The sequence below is a fragment of the Blastomyces dermatitidis genome (assembly GCF_000003525.1).
Source record: "Blastomyces dermatitidis ER-3 genomic scaffold supercont1.10, whole genome shotgun sequence".
NCBI classification, from domain to species: Eukaryota; Fungi; Ascomycota; class Eurotiomycetes; order Onygenales; family Ajellomycetaceae; genus Blastomyces; species Blastomyces dermatitidis.
The window spans coordinates 2,245,791-2,261,532 of record NW_025544783.1 but is presented as its reverse complement, the minus strand read 5'-3'; the positions used below and the strand labels follow the sequence as shown (position 1 = coordinate 2,261,532).

General features: G+C 28.6%; 2 protein-coding genes and 1 non-coding gene across 3 annotated transcripts; 1 reads left to right on the top strand and 2 right to left on the bottom strand.

Moving 5' to 3' along the window:
- Positions 1 to 81: 81 nt before the first annotated feature.
- Positions 82 to 505, bottom strand: BDCG_08150 (uncharacterized protein; the record flags this gene model as incomplete). The annotated part of the gene is made up of 2 exons (XM_045423923.1): positions 82 to 239; positions 349 to 505. The coding sequence occupies 2 exons, from the start codon at positions 503 to 505 to the stop codon at positions 82 to 84; spliced, it is 315 nt and encodes a 104-aa protein (XP_045272762.1).
- A 219-nt stretch (positions 506 to 724) lies between these two features.
- BDCG_17742 lies at positions 725 to 833 on the bottom strand. Its single transcript has one exon. It is a non-coding gene; the product is annotated as a tRNA-Ser (tRNA).
- A 13,581-nt stretch (positions 834 to 14,414) lies between these two features.
- On the top strand, positions 14,415 to 15,406 carry BDCG_17741 (uncharacterized protein; the record flags this gene model as incomplete). Its single annotated transcript, XM_045426814.1, has 2 exons — positions 14,415 to 14,446; positions 14,896 to 15,406. 2 exons carry the CDS (start codon positions 14,415 to 14,417, stop codon positions 15,404 to 15,406), a joined length of 543 nt encoding a protein of 180 aa, XP_045282437.1.
- Between the last annotated feature and the right edge of the window lie 336 nt (positions 15,407 to 15,742).

Below are 15,742 nucleotides of genomic sequence, written 5' to 3'. Positions count from 1 at the left end.
CGGAGGATGAACTTCGATGGCGAGCCGACACCGAATACGGCGCGGCGAACGGGGATGACAACTGGACAAGCTCTCATATTATTAGTTACAGGCTGTATTCTTTCTAATAACAGTCGCCGCCCGTTTGCCTGACAGCCTTAACGCCTTTTGCCATCCGCCGCCCTCCACAAAACCACGACTTAATTCGAATCCAGTGGCATCTGGGGCATGCTGGAATTTGAAGATATTTTCCAGGATTTCTAGCAAGATTCCGGCAGCCCGGGTGTCACTATTATTGGCGAATATGAGGGATGCCAGCTACTTGCCCAGTGCAATTCTCTTTTTTTTTCAAAAGTAACTACGGCTTACTGAGGAATGAATCTGCCTTCAGCACAAATTTATGAGTTGTCACCGACATCATGCATAATTTGGCTGTCAGCCATGCGCCAGTGGATCCGTCCGGACCAGGGATCAGAGGCAAGCCGACACTTCCAAGGTTGGTAAGCCCTTGCTGTGATTCAGCCATTATTTCATCACTCATGCGCCTCAAGCAAGATTTTGCAAGGCTAGCGTCTTGTCTGTGACAAACACGGCTGCCTCCGGGAAGGATGGAAACGAGTTGTTCCCTTGAAAAAATATATATATAGCAAATGGGAAACCAGAGAGAGTAGTGAGAGGAGCGCTTGGAAACAGTATAAAATAAGAAAAATTTAGTAGAAAAAGAAGAAAAAGAACGAAAAAATATCGACGCGAGCAGGATTCGAACCTACGCCCCCGAAGGGAAGAGATAAGGATAGTTAAAGACATTCGTCGTCAGTTCTAGTCTCTCGCGTTAACCACTCCGCCATCGCGCCCATTTCTGATGGGGTGTTCGACGCTTGAGGATTCTACATGGCCCAGATGATCATGTTCAACGAATAACTGCATCCTTCCTCACAGGCGTGGCCCATGTAGAGCATGCATTATTTATTCCCCATGCTGCTGTGGAATAACTATAATCTACTTCTGCTCTCTGTGCCTATCTAATTTATTCATATGACTGGTCTCACTGCCTACATCAATAATCAATGCGTGGAGTGCTTACTCCGGAGAATTCTATATTGTGATGCCCGTGGCAGGGGAGAAAGTCGTGCTCACAGTACGTGAGAGGAATAAAAGTTTCGTGAGTGTACATATTATCTTGGAGAGTAACGTTATTGTGTGTAATCTATCTAAGGTGAGACTAGACTGACTGTGTGACCGTGTCTGAGACCAGGATCAAACTTTACAGTTATCATGTTGCCTAAAAGCATTACTTCTGATCATGATTTATATTTATTATATTAATTCTAAATAGACTGGCCGGCGGGATCATGAATTTCACATTTAGTCTCATTTGATCTGATTCTATACATTTCTTGACATGAGTCTCATCAGAATCAAGCCTTAAAAAAATCTGAAAATGAATCATTTCTGAGAGAAATGATATGAAAAATGACTAGATTTAATTCAAGAACAGTGAAATAAGAGTAATTTCTCAGAATAAACTGTGAAAGATAATCATTCTTTCAAAATCAGAATAAGACTGAGACTGAAAATTAAAATCAGTCTCATTCAATTTATTCAGTGATTGCTTATATAATCAGAATTTGATAATGATTATTAATAACACTTATGAAATAACTAAATACATTCTTATACAAGTTTATTCTTCTCATGAAAACTACACTTTTCTGATATACTATGATTAGAGATATTAAACTATCTGATAATTTCATGTTTTATAATCATAAGTTTCTTGATTATTTCTTCTTATAATTGTCTCTGATAATAGTAATAAATATCTTAACTTAAGTTAAACTTTCACTTCATTCTCATCTCTATTTAGACTGATTGTGTAACTGTGTCTGAGATCAGAATCAGATTTTTTAATAGTCTCATTATTAATTTAACTGATTTCATTACACAGTTTTAACATTAGATAGTAGTCTCATACTGTCTCAGTGAAACTTACTGTCTACTCTTATCACATTTTTCAAATGAGACCATGATTTCCACTTCTTAATTCAAATTATTTTTATTGCTTTAAATGACTTTAAATCTCATTTGAGTATTACCAAAAAGTGTTACTTTTTAAAAAATTAAAAATAGTCTAAAAAAAACCTTAAAATGTCTAAAAATAGTAACTTTATGCTAAGAATGAGACTAAATGAGATTAAATAAGACTACTTTCTCATTTTTTTCAAGTCATGGTCTCATTTTAAAATCTGATATATAGTCACTTTGCATGTTTTTTTGATAGCCAGTCTCAGTGAGATTCACGCCAAGAAATGTATGAGATCAGATCAAATGAGATCAAACGTGAAATTCATGATTCTGACAGCCAGTCTATCTCTGTTAATGAAATTATTAGAATATTATATATTATCAGTATAATAGTTGAATATATACTCTTAATAATTTTTTATAACTCTAAAATTGATTTAATATATAAATTCATTAAATTATCTTAAAGATAGCAGTTAAATTCAGTTTTATAAGTATATAGTTTTATCTGATTTTCAGTTATAATTAATATATATAAGTTCTATTTCAAAGTTAGTATTATAGTTCTATAAGATATAAAGTATTATTAAAGATTATTATTTACTAGAGAATTGTATTTCACTGTCTTCACATTTTAAATATTTACTTATTTAAATTTCTGATAGTTGATATTATAGTAGTCTCAGACTAATTTAATATATAAGTCTTATTTCTTCTCTATTTAATCTTGAGAAGTGTAGATATTAACTTAATAGAAGAGATCTAGTAGAGTTACTATAGTATAGTACTCTGTAAAAGATTGTTCAGTTTTACTATAGTAATATATCAGTTTATTTCTTATAGTAATAATAGTCTGTGCTATAGTATTATTTCAGACTGAATTTCTTTTTAAGTAATTTAACTGCTTCTTAAAATAAGTAAATAAACTGTTATATATTTATCAGACTGACTGCAGTATTAATATATAAGTAATTAAAACTATCTTTATTATTTTATAAAACTGAAACAGTAAATTAATTATATATTTTAACTAAGTTTACTTTATATTAGAAAGTTTTAATATCTGAATCTTTTCTCAATTAGAGTATTATATTCAATAATTAATTATCTGATATAATTAAAGAGTCTGAACAGTTATTTTATATATTAAACTTTACTATATTTTAATATTTTATATTATATTCAGTGATATGACTGATTTATTTATTTATTAAATATTATGAAATTGTTATTAGTATTTAGAGAAGATATAAATTATATTAATAATATTTTAAATCTGTAATATTTAAATTATTAATCAATCTATTCAAAATTAATAGTAATATTATTAAAAAGTATTATTAAAAAATAATATTAAAAAGTATTATTAAAAAATATTATCTTTTATAAAGTGAATATAAAAGTTACTTAAGTAATTACTTTTATCTTATTCTTATTTCAAGAATCAGTCATCTTATTATTCTTTATCTTAATATTAAGATTCTTTATCAGTATTTATATTATAAGTTGAATTATATAAGTAATATAGAGAATATAATCTTATTTATTATTCTAGAAATACAAAGTTAATTTTTACTTTAAGCTCTTTATCATAGTATAGTTATTCACAGTATTATCAGTTATAATTATAAGAAGACTAAGATTAATATCTTAATAGTTATTTTTAATCATAGTTATTAATATCTCTATTATATAATTCTCAGTATAACTACTGATTAATGATTTAAATTCAATTAATATCTCTTAATAAGTTCAGTTCTTATTAATATAATAATATATAACTCTTATAAATGTAAGATTATTTATACTAGTTTATATATTCACTGTGAGAGATACTTTTTGATGATTCTTTAACTCTGATTCTAGATATTATATATTGACTTTATAGTGTATTTCAAGATTGAACTGAAGACAGAATTAATATAGAATATGAAGATTTAAATTAAGCATTTAAAGAAGTGTTCAGAATTCAGAGTTTTTAATTAATTGAAGAAAAAGATTCAGAGATATATATATATAAAGTAATTATTTACAGAAGTTATCAGATAAGAGTTATGAAATCAGAGTACTGATATATAATTGTTTTCACATAATTTTCTTTAAATTAGAAAGTGAGTGTTACTAAAAATTATTATCTAATAGAGTAATTTATCAACTCAGTAGTAATCTTCTAATTATTTTTCTTTTATTATCTACATTCTGATAACTTCAGATATTGAGAAATTTCTTTAGAGTTATAATCAGTTTATAATGAATATTTCTGAATAAAGTTACAGTAATTGTAGTAAAGAGATAACTTCTCAGTAATCTGTTATTATTATTATTATTATTCTTTAATTATAGATGTATGCAGTCAGAGACTATGACATCTATCTGAGAACTAAAAGTTCTCAGAGTTTTTCCTATATCTATACAGTTAACTATTATACATTCATCAATTTCAGATATGCAAAATCAGAAAATTCCACCTCAGAATATAAAAACTGTTTATAAATTACAGTATTTTAACATCATCTCATACTTTGAAACCATTTGACAATATCATGACAAAGGAAAAGAGAACACAGTCTTAAAGATAGACACATTAAATAGATAGACAGAAAGAAATTGAAAGGAAAAGATAAAGTAAAGAAAGACTGTAATAAAACAAATTATTAAAAGATAGTATATAGCTGTTTTAACAGACTATATCTGATTGATTTCCTCCTCTTCATATTCAGATAATTCTGAATTTAGCCATTTTCTTGTAGCTGCTTGAGTTTCTGATAGAAAGTCTATTAAATATTTAATTCCTGTCTCAGTTGAGAATAAGAATCTCATATTTAATTGATTTAGATCATACTTCTCTTTCAATCTGACTCTGAGACTATTGTATAACACACAGTGTATTATAATATGCTCAGAATTCTTCTTTGCATTGCAGAATGAGCATTCTATTGAATCAAATCTATCATCAAATCTTTGTATATAAGATTTGAAATAGCCATGTTCTAATTTCAGCTGTATTATATATGAGAATATTTTCTTTTTACATTTAATTGAACAAGATTTTCACTTGAGTTTTGTTTCAAATCTTGAATAATGTATACTCTTCTTTTATTTCTGCCAGCTTTCATTTCACTTGTCTAAACAAGATTCTTTTATTTTCCTCTTTATAAAAGATCAGAACATAATTTTTTGAACAGATCTGCTTAATTCTGAATCTTTTTTTGCAGCTGAATCAGTCAATTCATTATCATGAATATTCATATGAGCAGGAACTCAGTGCAGATGAATTATCAGCTTTAATATTCTTCTCTTTTGAATTTTTAAAATGAAGTTTATGATCAGTTCAAGATTCATTTGATCATTATAAATCTGACTATTTCTAAGTCTTTTTAAAGCAGCTTGACTATCAGAGAATATTTATATCTCTTTCAAACTATTTTCTCTTTTATAAGATTTTATTTCAATAAGTTTGAAAGCTTTCACTATTGCAAATAATTCAGCATCAAAGACTTCAGATTCACAGCCTAAATTTCAGAAATCTGAGATAAAATTAATATTATCTTCAGTATAAGCAATGCCTGCATCTAATCTATTTAAATTCTCATTTTTTGAGTCATCTGAATAAATCAGAATAGAGTCTTTTATATTGATTGTAGAAATTCTCTTTAAATGCTGTTCATATTCTTTCTCTTTAGATAGTTCACTTATTTGCAAGTCTATAAGAGATTCAAGCTTTTCTCTTCAGAAAGATAACTTCTCATAATCAACTTTTTCAACATTTAAAGAAGAAAACTGATTTTTAATCAATGAGTATAGTTTGTACAGTTGAGAAGGCATTTTCTTTGAAGAATTATTTTCATTTCAATCAAGAAATCTATTTCAATTCAGTTTATTTCCAGAGTTAACTGATTCAGTAATCTGTAATACAATCTGTTAATAATTATTTCATAGATCATCTCAGTGCTTCTATTGAGTTTTTTATAAATTTTATAACCTGAAATCAGATGTGAAAAATGAAGTGATTATTTATTATAATTAAAAGAGAGTATTCTGTGTTAAATTATAAATAACATAGACTTTGTGATTTACAGTAATTTCTTGAAGAGTTTATGAATCTTCAATAGAAGTAAAAGAAGTGAAAGAAGTGAATTTAAAAGATATAATAATAATTTAAAAAAGATAATAATTTATTTTCAATAACTGATCACTGATATGTGTAAGAAGAATTAATATAAGAGAAAATAATCTTATTTCTTAACTTAGTTATAATTTTAGTATTAACTCAGATTGAATATCATTGATATATAAAAGTAAATAAACAGTCTTGATTAATCTCTGTTATATTACTTGAAATATATTAATATTATAAAAGAGAGTGTTATTAAATTACATTATCAAATAATATTATTAAAAATATATTAATATTATAAATATCAATGTTGAAAAAATATTAATACTTATACATTATAGTGATTTGTGAATCATGATAGTTAAATATATATATATATATATATCATTTCTGACTTGATTACAACTTGTACAATAATTTTTGAAAACTCAAAATCAATTTTAATTATTAATAATTATGAACTTAAACTTATAATTAACTAATATAAAAAGAAAAAAATCTACTTCTTCTCTTTCTTATTCTTCTTATTATTCTTTATAATTTACTTCTCATTCTTCTTCTTCTTCTTCTTCTTCTTATCTGAGATGATAATTATCTTAAAATCTCTCTTCACTGTCTTCTTAGAGAAGAGTTTCTACTGCTTCTTCTCAGTTAGATCAATCTGTATCTTAAAATTCTGTATTTTCTAGTCTGCTGTCTTGAGTTTCATCTCAGCAGTAAGTAGATTAGCATGCTTAGAGAGCAGAACTGTCTTCTCAATATTCTGAATTATGAAGTGTATTTAAGATCTGAATAAGATCTTAATTCTCTTCTTCTCTGCCAGCTTCTGCTAATTAATTAGAGAATAGAAGTATTATCAAAAATTATTATCTTTTAATAAATAAAAAACTTATCAGTTTTAACTTCTTTATCTCTCACTTTAACATCTTCTTAATCTTCTTTTACTACTGCTTATTTATAGTAATACTCTTCTTCTCTCTCTCTCTTTTTATCTTGAACTTAAATCATTCTCAGAACTTCTTCTGATTTCATTACTACTGTATAAAACTCTTCACTATCTTCTTCTTCAATCTCTTACAGATGATGTTATTCATATTATTTCTATACTTAGTTCAGTCTAAATCTATCAGAAGTGTTACTTAAAATTATTATTATTCTACTCTTTTACAGAGTCTCTTCAAGGTATTATAATATGTCTTACAATCTGTTTTCTCTTACTTAAATACCTTCTTCTTCTCTCTCTTTAATCTGTGATGATACTCACACATCTTGATAGTCTGCAGAACCGCAGAATATTTGAAGAGAAATAACATGATTAATTTCAGTGAGTATTGAAAAGAAGTAAAGACAGAAGAGATAGTCAGAAATAATATAATAATAATAATAATAATAATAATAATAATAATGATAATAATAATAATAATAGTAATGATATTAATAATGATAATAATAATGATGATAATAATAATAATAATAATAATGAAAGAGAGAGTGCATTGAAATATATTACTAACTTATTAAATATAAAGAGATAAAGAAAATATTAACAGCTGTAAGAATAAGTGCTCACAGGCGATTATTCAGATGTTTGCAGCTTGGCGTGATATGTACTATTAACTACTAGAAGTATTCATGATAGAAAGATAAAATATAGAAATCAAATGTATAATAGCATTTAAGCTGAGTTATGAATAGTATTTGTGAACTTCAGTCTATATAGTTATATGTAGTCAAGAGCCACTAGCTCTATTAATTACATAAGAGATAGAAATAGAGATAAAGAATCTGTGAGAAGTGAGATTTCTTACATACTTTTCTCTCTCTAAGACTTATTATTATTATTATTATTATTATTCTTCAATTATAGATGTATGCAGTCAGAGACTATGACATCTACCTGAGAACTTTAGTTCTCAGGGTTTTTTCTATGTCTGTAAAGTTAACTATTATACATTCATCAATTTCAGATATGCAAAATCAGAAAATTTCAGCTCAGAATACAAAAACTGTTTACAAATTGCAGTGTTTTAACATCATCTCATACTTTGAAACCATTTGACAATATCATGACAAAGGAAAAGAGAACACAGTCTTAAAGATAGACACATTAAATAGATAGACAGAAAGAAATTGAAAGGAAAAGATAAAGTAAAGAAAGACTGTAATAAAACAAATTATTAAAAGATAGTATATAGCTGTTTTAACAGACTATATCTGATTGATTTCCTCCTCTTCATATTCAGATAATTCTGAATTTAGCCATTTTCTTGTAGCTGCTTGAGTTTCTGATAGAAAGTCTATTAAGTATTTAATTCCTGTCTCAGTTGAGAATAAGAATCTTATATTTAATTGATTTAAATCATACTTCTCTTTCAATCTGACTCTGAGACTATTGTATAACACACAGTGTATTATAATATGCTCAGAATTCTTCTTTGCATTGCAGAATGAGCATTCTATTGAGTCAAATCTATCATCAAATCTTTGTATATAAGATTTGAAATAGTCATGTTCTAGTTTCAGCTGTATTATAGATGAGAATATTTTCTTTTTACATTTAATTGAACAAGATTTTCACTTGGGTTTTGTTTCAAATCTTGAATAATGTATACTCTTCTTTTGTTTCTGCCAGCTTTCATTTCACTTGTCTAAACAAGATTCTTTTATTTTTCTCTTTATAAAAGACTAGAGTATAACTTTTTGAATAGATCTGCTTAATTCTGCACCCTTTTTTACAGCTGAATCAGCCAATTCATTGCCATGAATATTCATATAAGCAGGAACTCAGTGTAAATGAATTATCAGCTTTGATGTTCTTCTCTTTTGAATTTTCAAAACAGAGTTTAAGATCAGTTCAAGATTCATTTGATCATTATGAATATGACTATTTCTAAGTCTTTTCAAAGCAGCTTGACTATCAGAGAATATTCATGTCTCTTTCAAACTATTTCCTCTTTTATGAGATTTTATTTCTATGAGTTTGAAAGCTTTCACTATTACAAATAGTTCAGCATCAAAGACTTCAGATTCACAGTCTAGATTTCAGAAATCTGAGATAAAATTGATATTATCTTCAGTATAAGTAATGCCTGTATCTAATCTACTCAGATTCTCATTCTTTGAGTCATCTGAATAAATCAGAATAGAGTCTTTTATATTGATTGTAGAAATTCTCTTCAAATACTGTTCATATTCTTTCTCTTTTAATAGTTCACTTATTTGTAAGTCTATAAGAGATTCAAGCTTTTCTCTTCAGAGAGATAACTTCTCATGATTCACTTTTTCAACATTTAAAGAAGAAAATTGATTTTTAATCAGAGAGCATAGTCTGTAAAGTTGAGAAGACATTTTCTTTGAAGAATCATTTTCATTTTAATCAAGAAATCTATTTCAATCCAGTTCATTTCCAGAGTTAATTGATGAAAATGAAGACAAGACTCTTTCTCTGATTATATGATTTAAGCTCATCTTTATAACTCTCAGAGTATAGTTCATACAGGCCTTTTCAAATCTAATAGCAGAAGAAGAAATTGAAGCTTCAATTTTCATTGCTTTAATAGAAGATGATTTGAATGCTCTCAGAATTCTTCTCAAGACTCTGTTTTGCAGACTTTGAAAGAGTTCAGTGAAATTCTCTTGATTATTTCATCAAACTTGAACTTCATAATCAGCTACTGATGTAATACAGGCTATATATAACTGTCTCATAGCCTGGAAGAATAGACCTCTCTCTGTATTTGATAGTCTGATTATGTTGTTCAATAGTCTTTCTGCCTTGACAGTTCTTTGTTAAATGTGATATTTAAAGTTCAACTTAGAGTTTAATCATACTTCTAATCATTTGACATTTACACTGGGTTTAATCTCTCTATTTAAAAGAGATAGAGACAGTTCTTTCTCATTGAATCTAGAAAAGAAATGAATTAACTCAGTTTTATTCATATTAAATTGAATTTGATTGATATCTGCTTTAACAAAGATTTTCTTTGCAGCTTCTTCAATCACTTTCAAATTCTCTTTGATAGTTTTTGAGCTGTAGACTAGATCAATATCATTCATATAACTTGAAGATCTCACTATTCTCATATTTCTATTCTTGAATAGATATGCAGTGTATATTACAAATAAAATGAGTGAGATTGAAGATTCTTGTGATACTTCTATTTTTATCTCAGTCTTATCTTGTTTCATTCCATCAAAGAAAAGTTGTATAATTCTTTTAGATATAAAACAGTTAACTCATTTTATTAGAGAAAGTGACAGTTTTAACATCTTCAATATCTGAATTAGCTTTGACTTTGAAACATGATCAAATGCTTCTTTTATATTAATAAAAACTGCAGTTGAGACCAGATCTTCATGCTTTGCTATTTGAATATCATGAACAACTGAGAGAACAGTGTCAATTGTAGAACACTGTTTTCTATCCCTCATTTATTCACTGAATAAAAGAGAATTACTGACAGAGCTTATAAAAGATAGTTGAGTAGCTATTATCTTTTCTAAAACCTTTTCTAGACAGTTCAATAGAGATATTACTCTATATGACTTAGAAATTGAAGTTATTCTATTAGGCTTTGCAAGAATCACTTCAGTGGCTTCTCTCCAGCATTCAGAATGATATTCATTTTTCAAGAGATTGAAAAAGAGCTCAAAATATTCATTCTTTAAGTAGAAGTATGTATTTTGAATAATCAAGTGATTAATTGAATCAGGTCCTGCGGCAGTCTTAACTGAACTTGAGAAAATAGCTGACTCTAATTCATCTTGAGTAAGATCAGGCCATTCTCAGTCATTTTCATCAATATAGTTAAGAAGTGATATATTCTCTTCCTCTGAATCTGAATCTGATGAGTATTGAAAGAGAGTTCTTATAAAAGCTTGACATTTTTTCTCAAAAGAGTTTGCTGTATATGATTCATTCTGAAACTCATATTCTAAGGTTGAAAGTTTTGCTACACTTCTTGTTTTAGTATAGTTAAAAGCTTTAAAAACTTCCTTCTCTTGTGCTTCTTCAAGAAATTTATTTCAGCAGTCTGTTTTAGCTTTTTTAATATCTGAAAAATATTCATTTCTGACAGCTTTGAACTCTTTATCAGATATTACATCATTCTTTCAATCTCTTCTAGCAGTAGCTAATTCTTTTCTTTTAGATGAGATATTCTCATTTCATCAAGGTTTTGAATACTCAGAAGATCTTCTTTTTAAAATATTATCTCTAACACTTGTTAGAATAATAGATGTAATAAGCTTCACTCTATTCTCAAGTATTTCATTTGAGATATCTTGATCAGAATTCCAATATAGCTTATTCTATCTTTCAGATTTTAACAGTTTTATGCTTTCTTCAACTGCTTTTCAATCAGCTTTTTCAAAGTTAAACTGATTAGAGAGAAGAGGATTTTCACTCATTTGTTTTTCACTCAGTTCAATCTTAAATTGAATAATCTCATGATCTGATTCTGATGTCTCATTTGAATCAATAAATCAGTTTACAAGTCTTCTTTTCATTAGATTTTATGACATGAAGATTAGATCTATAATAGATTTCTGTTTCATATCTTTTCTAAAGAATGTTTGTTGATCAGACTTATTAACCAAATCTATTGAATGCTCAAAGGTTCATTCAACTAGATTATCAGCTCTCACTACTCTCTTACATTCTGAATTTCATCAGAGATGATGTGTATTGAAATCTCCTGCAATTATAGAGTTTCTTGATGGAGTTATATTCAGAAATTCTCTATCAATTGTTCAGATATTGTTATTTTTCTTCAATGACTTTTCATTATAGATATTTATAAGCTGTATAGTATCAAACTCATTTTCTTTATCTATAATATCACTCACCAGAATATCAGAGTTGAACATGATATCAAATCTTAGATTAAATTGATATCTTGATCTCTTTCTTTCATAGATCACTACTCTTGACTTTATCTCAGACTTTTGAGATAAAAAGCAGTAGTAGCTTGAATGAGAAATGATATATTTTTACTCAGCATCAAAATTCGGCTCCTGAAGCAGTATAAAATCAACTTTTTATTCAAATGCAATTTGAAGACAAGAATAAATGCAATTTGAGTTTCTATTCACATTATTTTGAATAAATGTGATTTTTGAAGAGTTTTTAAACTTTTTTGTTGTTTTTGTTGTATATTCATACTAAAAGAGAGAAGAGTAGAATCTAATCACTATCATCAGATAGTAGATTATAACTATTCTTAAAAGTAGAAATCTCAACTGCTTGCATTATATCTAGTTTATCATCAGAGTCATTTCTCAATTCTCTAATCTTAACAGAAGTTTGAGGATTCAAATTCTATTTACATTTAGCTGAAGAATTAGAGTTTGAAGATTTAGATAGTTGAGAGTTTCTTCTTTTTAAGCTTGTAGTTGTAAGTCTACTGACTTGACTCTTCTCTTCAGTTCTAGATTGACTTTGAGCTTCATCTTTTCTCCAGTTCTTTTGAGTTCTAGAAGTAAATATACATTCTTTTGAGCTAGATACATGTTTTTCTTTGCAATTAGAGCACTTAAGCAGAGTATGTTGACAAATTTCATCTCTTTTTGAGCATGTTTCACATTTATGCTCACTAGTTTTATGATCTCTGGCACAGAATGCACATTTTGAGTCTCTAAAACATGAGATTGCAAAGTGTTCATATCTTTGACCATTTGAACACTGTGTTTGAGCTTTGAGATTCATTCTTGAGTCTTTGTATTCATGAACTCTCATTTTCAAACCTGTTACTCTTACTTCAGAGATCTTTGACTGTTCAAGTATTTTTATATATACTAGAACAGAGGCATTTCTCCTGCTTTGTCTGAACTCAATTGAATTTAGTCATACAGGCTCCTTTCTCAGTTGAATAGAGTTATATTCTTTCAATTCATTTTTGAGAAGTAGCATTTCTTCTTCACAGTCAAAAATTTTAACTGAAATATCATGAAGAATGAATTTATCTCACTTTTCATCTCTTTCAGATAGAATTGTTATGTTTAACAAAGATTCTACTGCTGACTTTCAGAGATTCTCATTCTGAATAAGGAATTCAGCACTGAATTCAGGCATTGTAGTCAGAATGATGGAGTTTTCAAAGAATAATGACTCAATTGAAGCTATAACTGATTTTTAAACTTCAATATCAGTCATCAACTGAGAAAAGAACTGCTGATTAATTTCATTTCTGATTCTAAAAATGAGATTTGAGTTTAGCTTGTTTCTTTGCAGAATGTTCTGATTTGAGACTTTGAGAATAAGTCTTCTATTTCTGAAGATTTGAAAGTTTTTCTCTTTTTACATTTTCTTTTTCACTTTTCTATGAATAGGGGCATGAGCAGTATTCTTCTCAGTTTTCTCAGGATTTTGAGCAGGTTTTGAGACAGCAGGTTTAGAGATAGCAGATTCAGCTGCTTGAGCATATGTTTTCTTCTGATTCAAAGAAGAAGAAGAAGTAGGAAAAAAGAATGAAGAAGAGCAAGATGAAGAGTCAGTGATTATACTAGAAATTTTCAATGTTTTTTGAACTGTGTTTGAGATTTCAAGTTTGAACTTAATCATCTCCTGTAGTTGTCTAGTCTGAGTATGAAGAATTAACAGAACTTCTTCATTCATCTCACTCAGACACTGCTTTTCAAGAATCTTGCTTACTTTTTCAAGTTTCTATATTTCAAGAACTTGTTGTTTCTCTATTTCTTCTTTCTTTCTTCTCTTCAGAATTTCAATCTCAGGAATAGCATTTGAGAAAGCATCTTTTTTCACATCAACTGAGTGTATTTTTGAACTCATTGTTTTCACTCAATGAAAAGTTGGTCAGACTGTTTCAATTGAGATATTTCTAAGTCTGTTTTGAATTGAAAAGTTGATCAGACTGTTTCAAAAGAAGAATAAAAGACTTTTATGTATAAAACACCTGATTTTTTTCACACTAGTTCAGTAACTAGATTAGATTTTTGAAGAGAATCTAATAAACTAAAATTGATTTTTGAGATAAATCAATAAAATCTTTACAATCTCTTTCTTGAGATACAGTGAGGAAAAGTATGATATCAATTGATAATAAATCAGATAATATGACAGTTTTTGAGAGAAAAACTGATAAAAAATAAATCAATTTTTTGCAGAGAAATTGATTAAAACTATTTAATTTTATTCTAAATTATTCAATTCTCCTCACACAACAAGTGTGCAACTCAAATCAGTTAATAAAGAGTGTAAAAAAGAATTAAGTATTAATGAAAGCTCTTCAGCCACTGAAAAAGTAATTCTTACTTAAAAGAATATGAAATTATGACAGAAAACAGCTCTGTTTTTAATTCTTTGTAAGAATATTGTGTAAAACCCAGAGAAAAACACCTTACTTTTTCAAGAGAAGTAAAAAACTATTTCTAAGATCTTTTTTTTATGTATTGACTGCTGTAGAAGAATGAGATAGAAACTGCTAAGATATGCACTATTGTATACTCTCTATCAAGACTTTCCCTCTTCAGAGTCTTGATATTATAGAGAATATAAGTCTGTTTCTATATGATAATATAAATATTGCCAGCGGGATGTAGAGGAACTGGTTATTTATATCTCAAAATAGAAGACTTTGTCAATGATTATATCAATATAGAGTTAATTCTCAAATTCAATAGAAATCTAGTGTTGCTGTTCTCAATCCCTTGCAGAATCTATTGAATATTGAGATATTAAAACTAGATTTAATATATCTCACTGTGCAGGGATCAAAGGCTCAGTCAGACCTTGGGGTATACTGATTTTATAGTTGTTGGTGTGCTGTTGACTCGTTGTCTGTTGATTATGTGCTTGATATTATCGCCGAGGTATCGTTTTGTATTTTTCTGCTGGGGATGGGCCAGATTGGGAAGGGTGGTACAAGGGTGGGACTTGGCGTTGGTGTTTTGGAACATCAAAGATGGACAGGGTTTTCGCGGAGGTCGCTCCTCAGATATCTCCACAACTACAGATCGGGGATCTTCCAAAATCGAGAAGATTGGTGCATGCGGCTAGGTCTCTTCACCTTACAATTTGTATGGCAATTTGGCCCGGGGTTGTGGTGTGGTAGGGGAGAATGGGGGATAATCCCACGCAGGAGTTCCGAACGACGTCTGGTTCACATTTGGCTGGATAACTCCACCACCACACGGGGTATGCGGTCGGCGATGGGGTCAAAATGCTCGTATGATCGAGGGCTTTTCGATGGATCTATCGGCGGGTTCTTATTCGAAAAATCGAGCGAGTTCGTGGTGGAGCGGTTGGCGTTGTCTGTTACTTAGTTTCTTATTTCATGAGATTCTTTATAGTCTACAGATTCTTCTCTGACTATTATACAGATTCATCTCATATCTTTCATACAGAAGAATTTCAGTTAACTCTTAATTATTTTCATAAGATTCTTGTGTAATCATCACATAGATTCATCTCACAGATGAATCACTCTCTGTAAGATTACTCTTATTAAAGAGAAGTATTCATGAGTTGATCTTTCACTCATTCTTATAAATCATTGTTCTTTGACACTGTAGAATTATGAGGAATTTTTCATTCTTTTATCAACTCTGTAGAATTGTAGAATCAAGATGTTTATAATCTGTAATCACTCTTTATAGTCA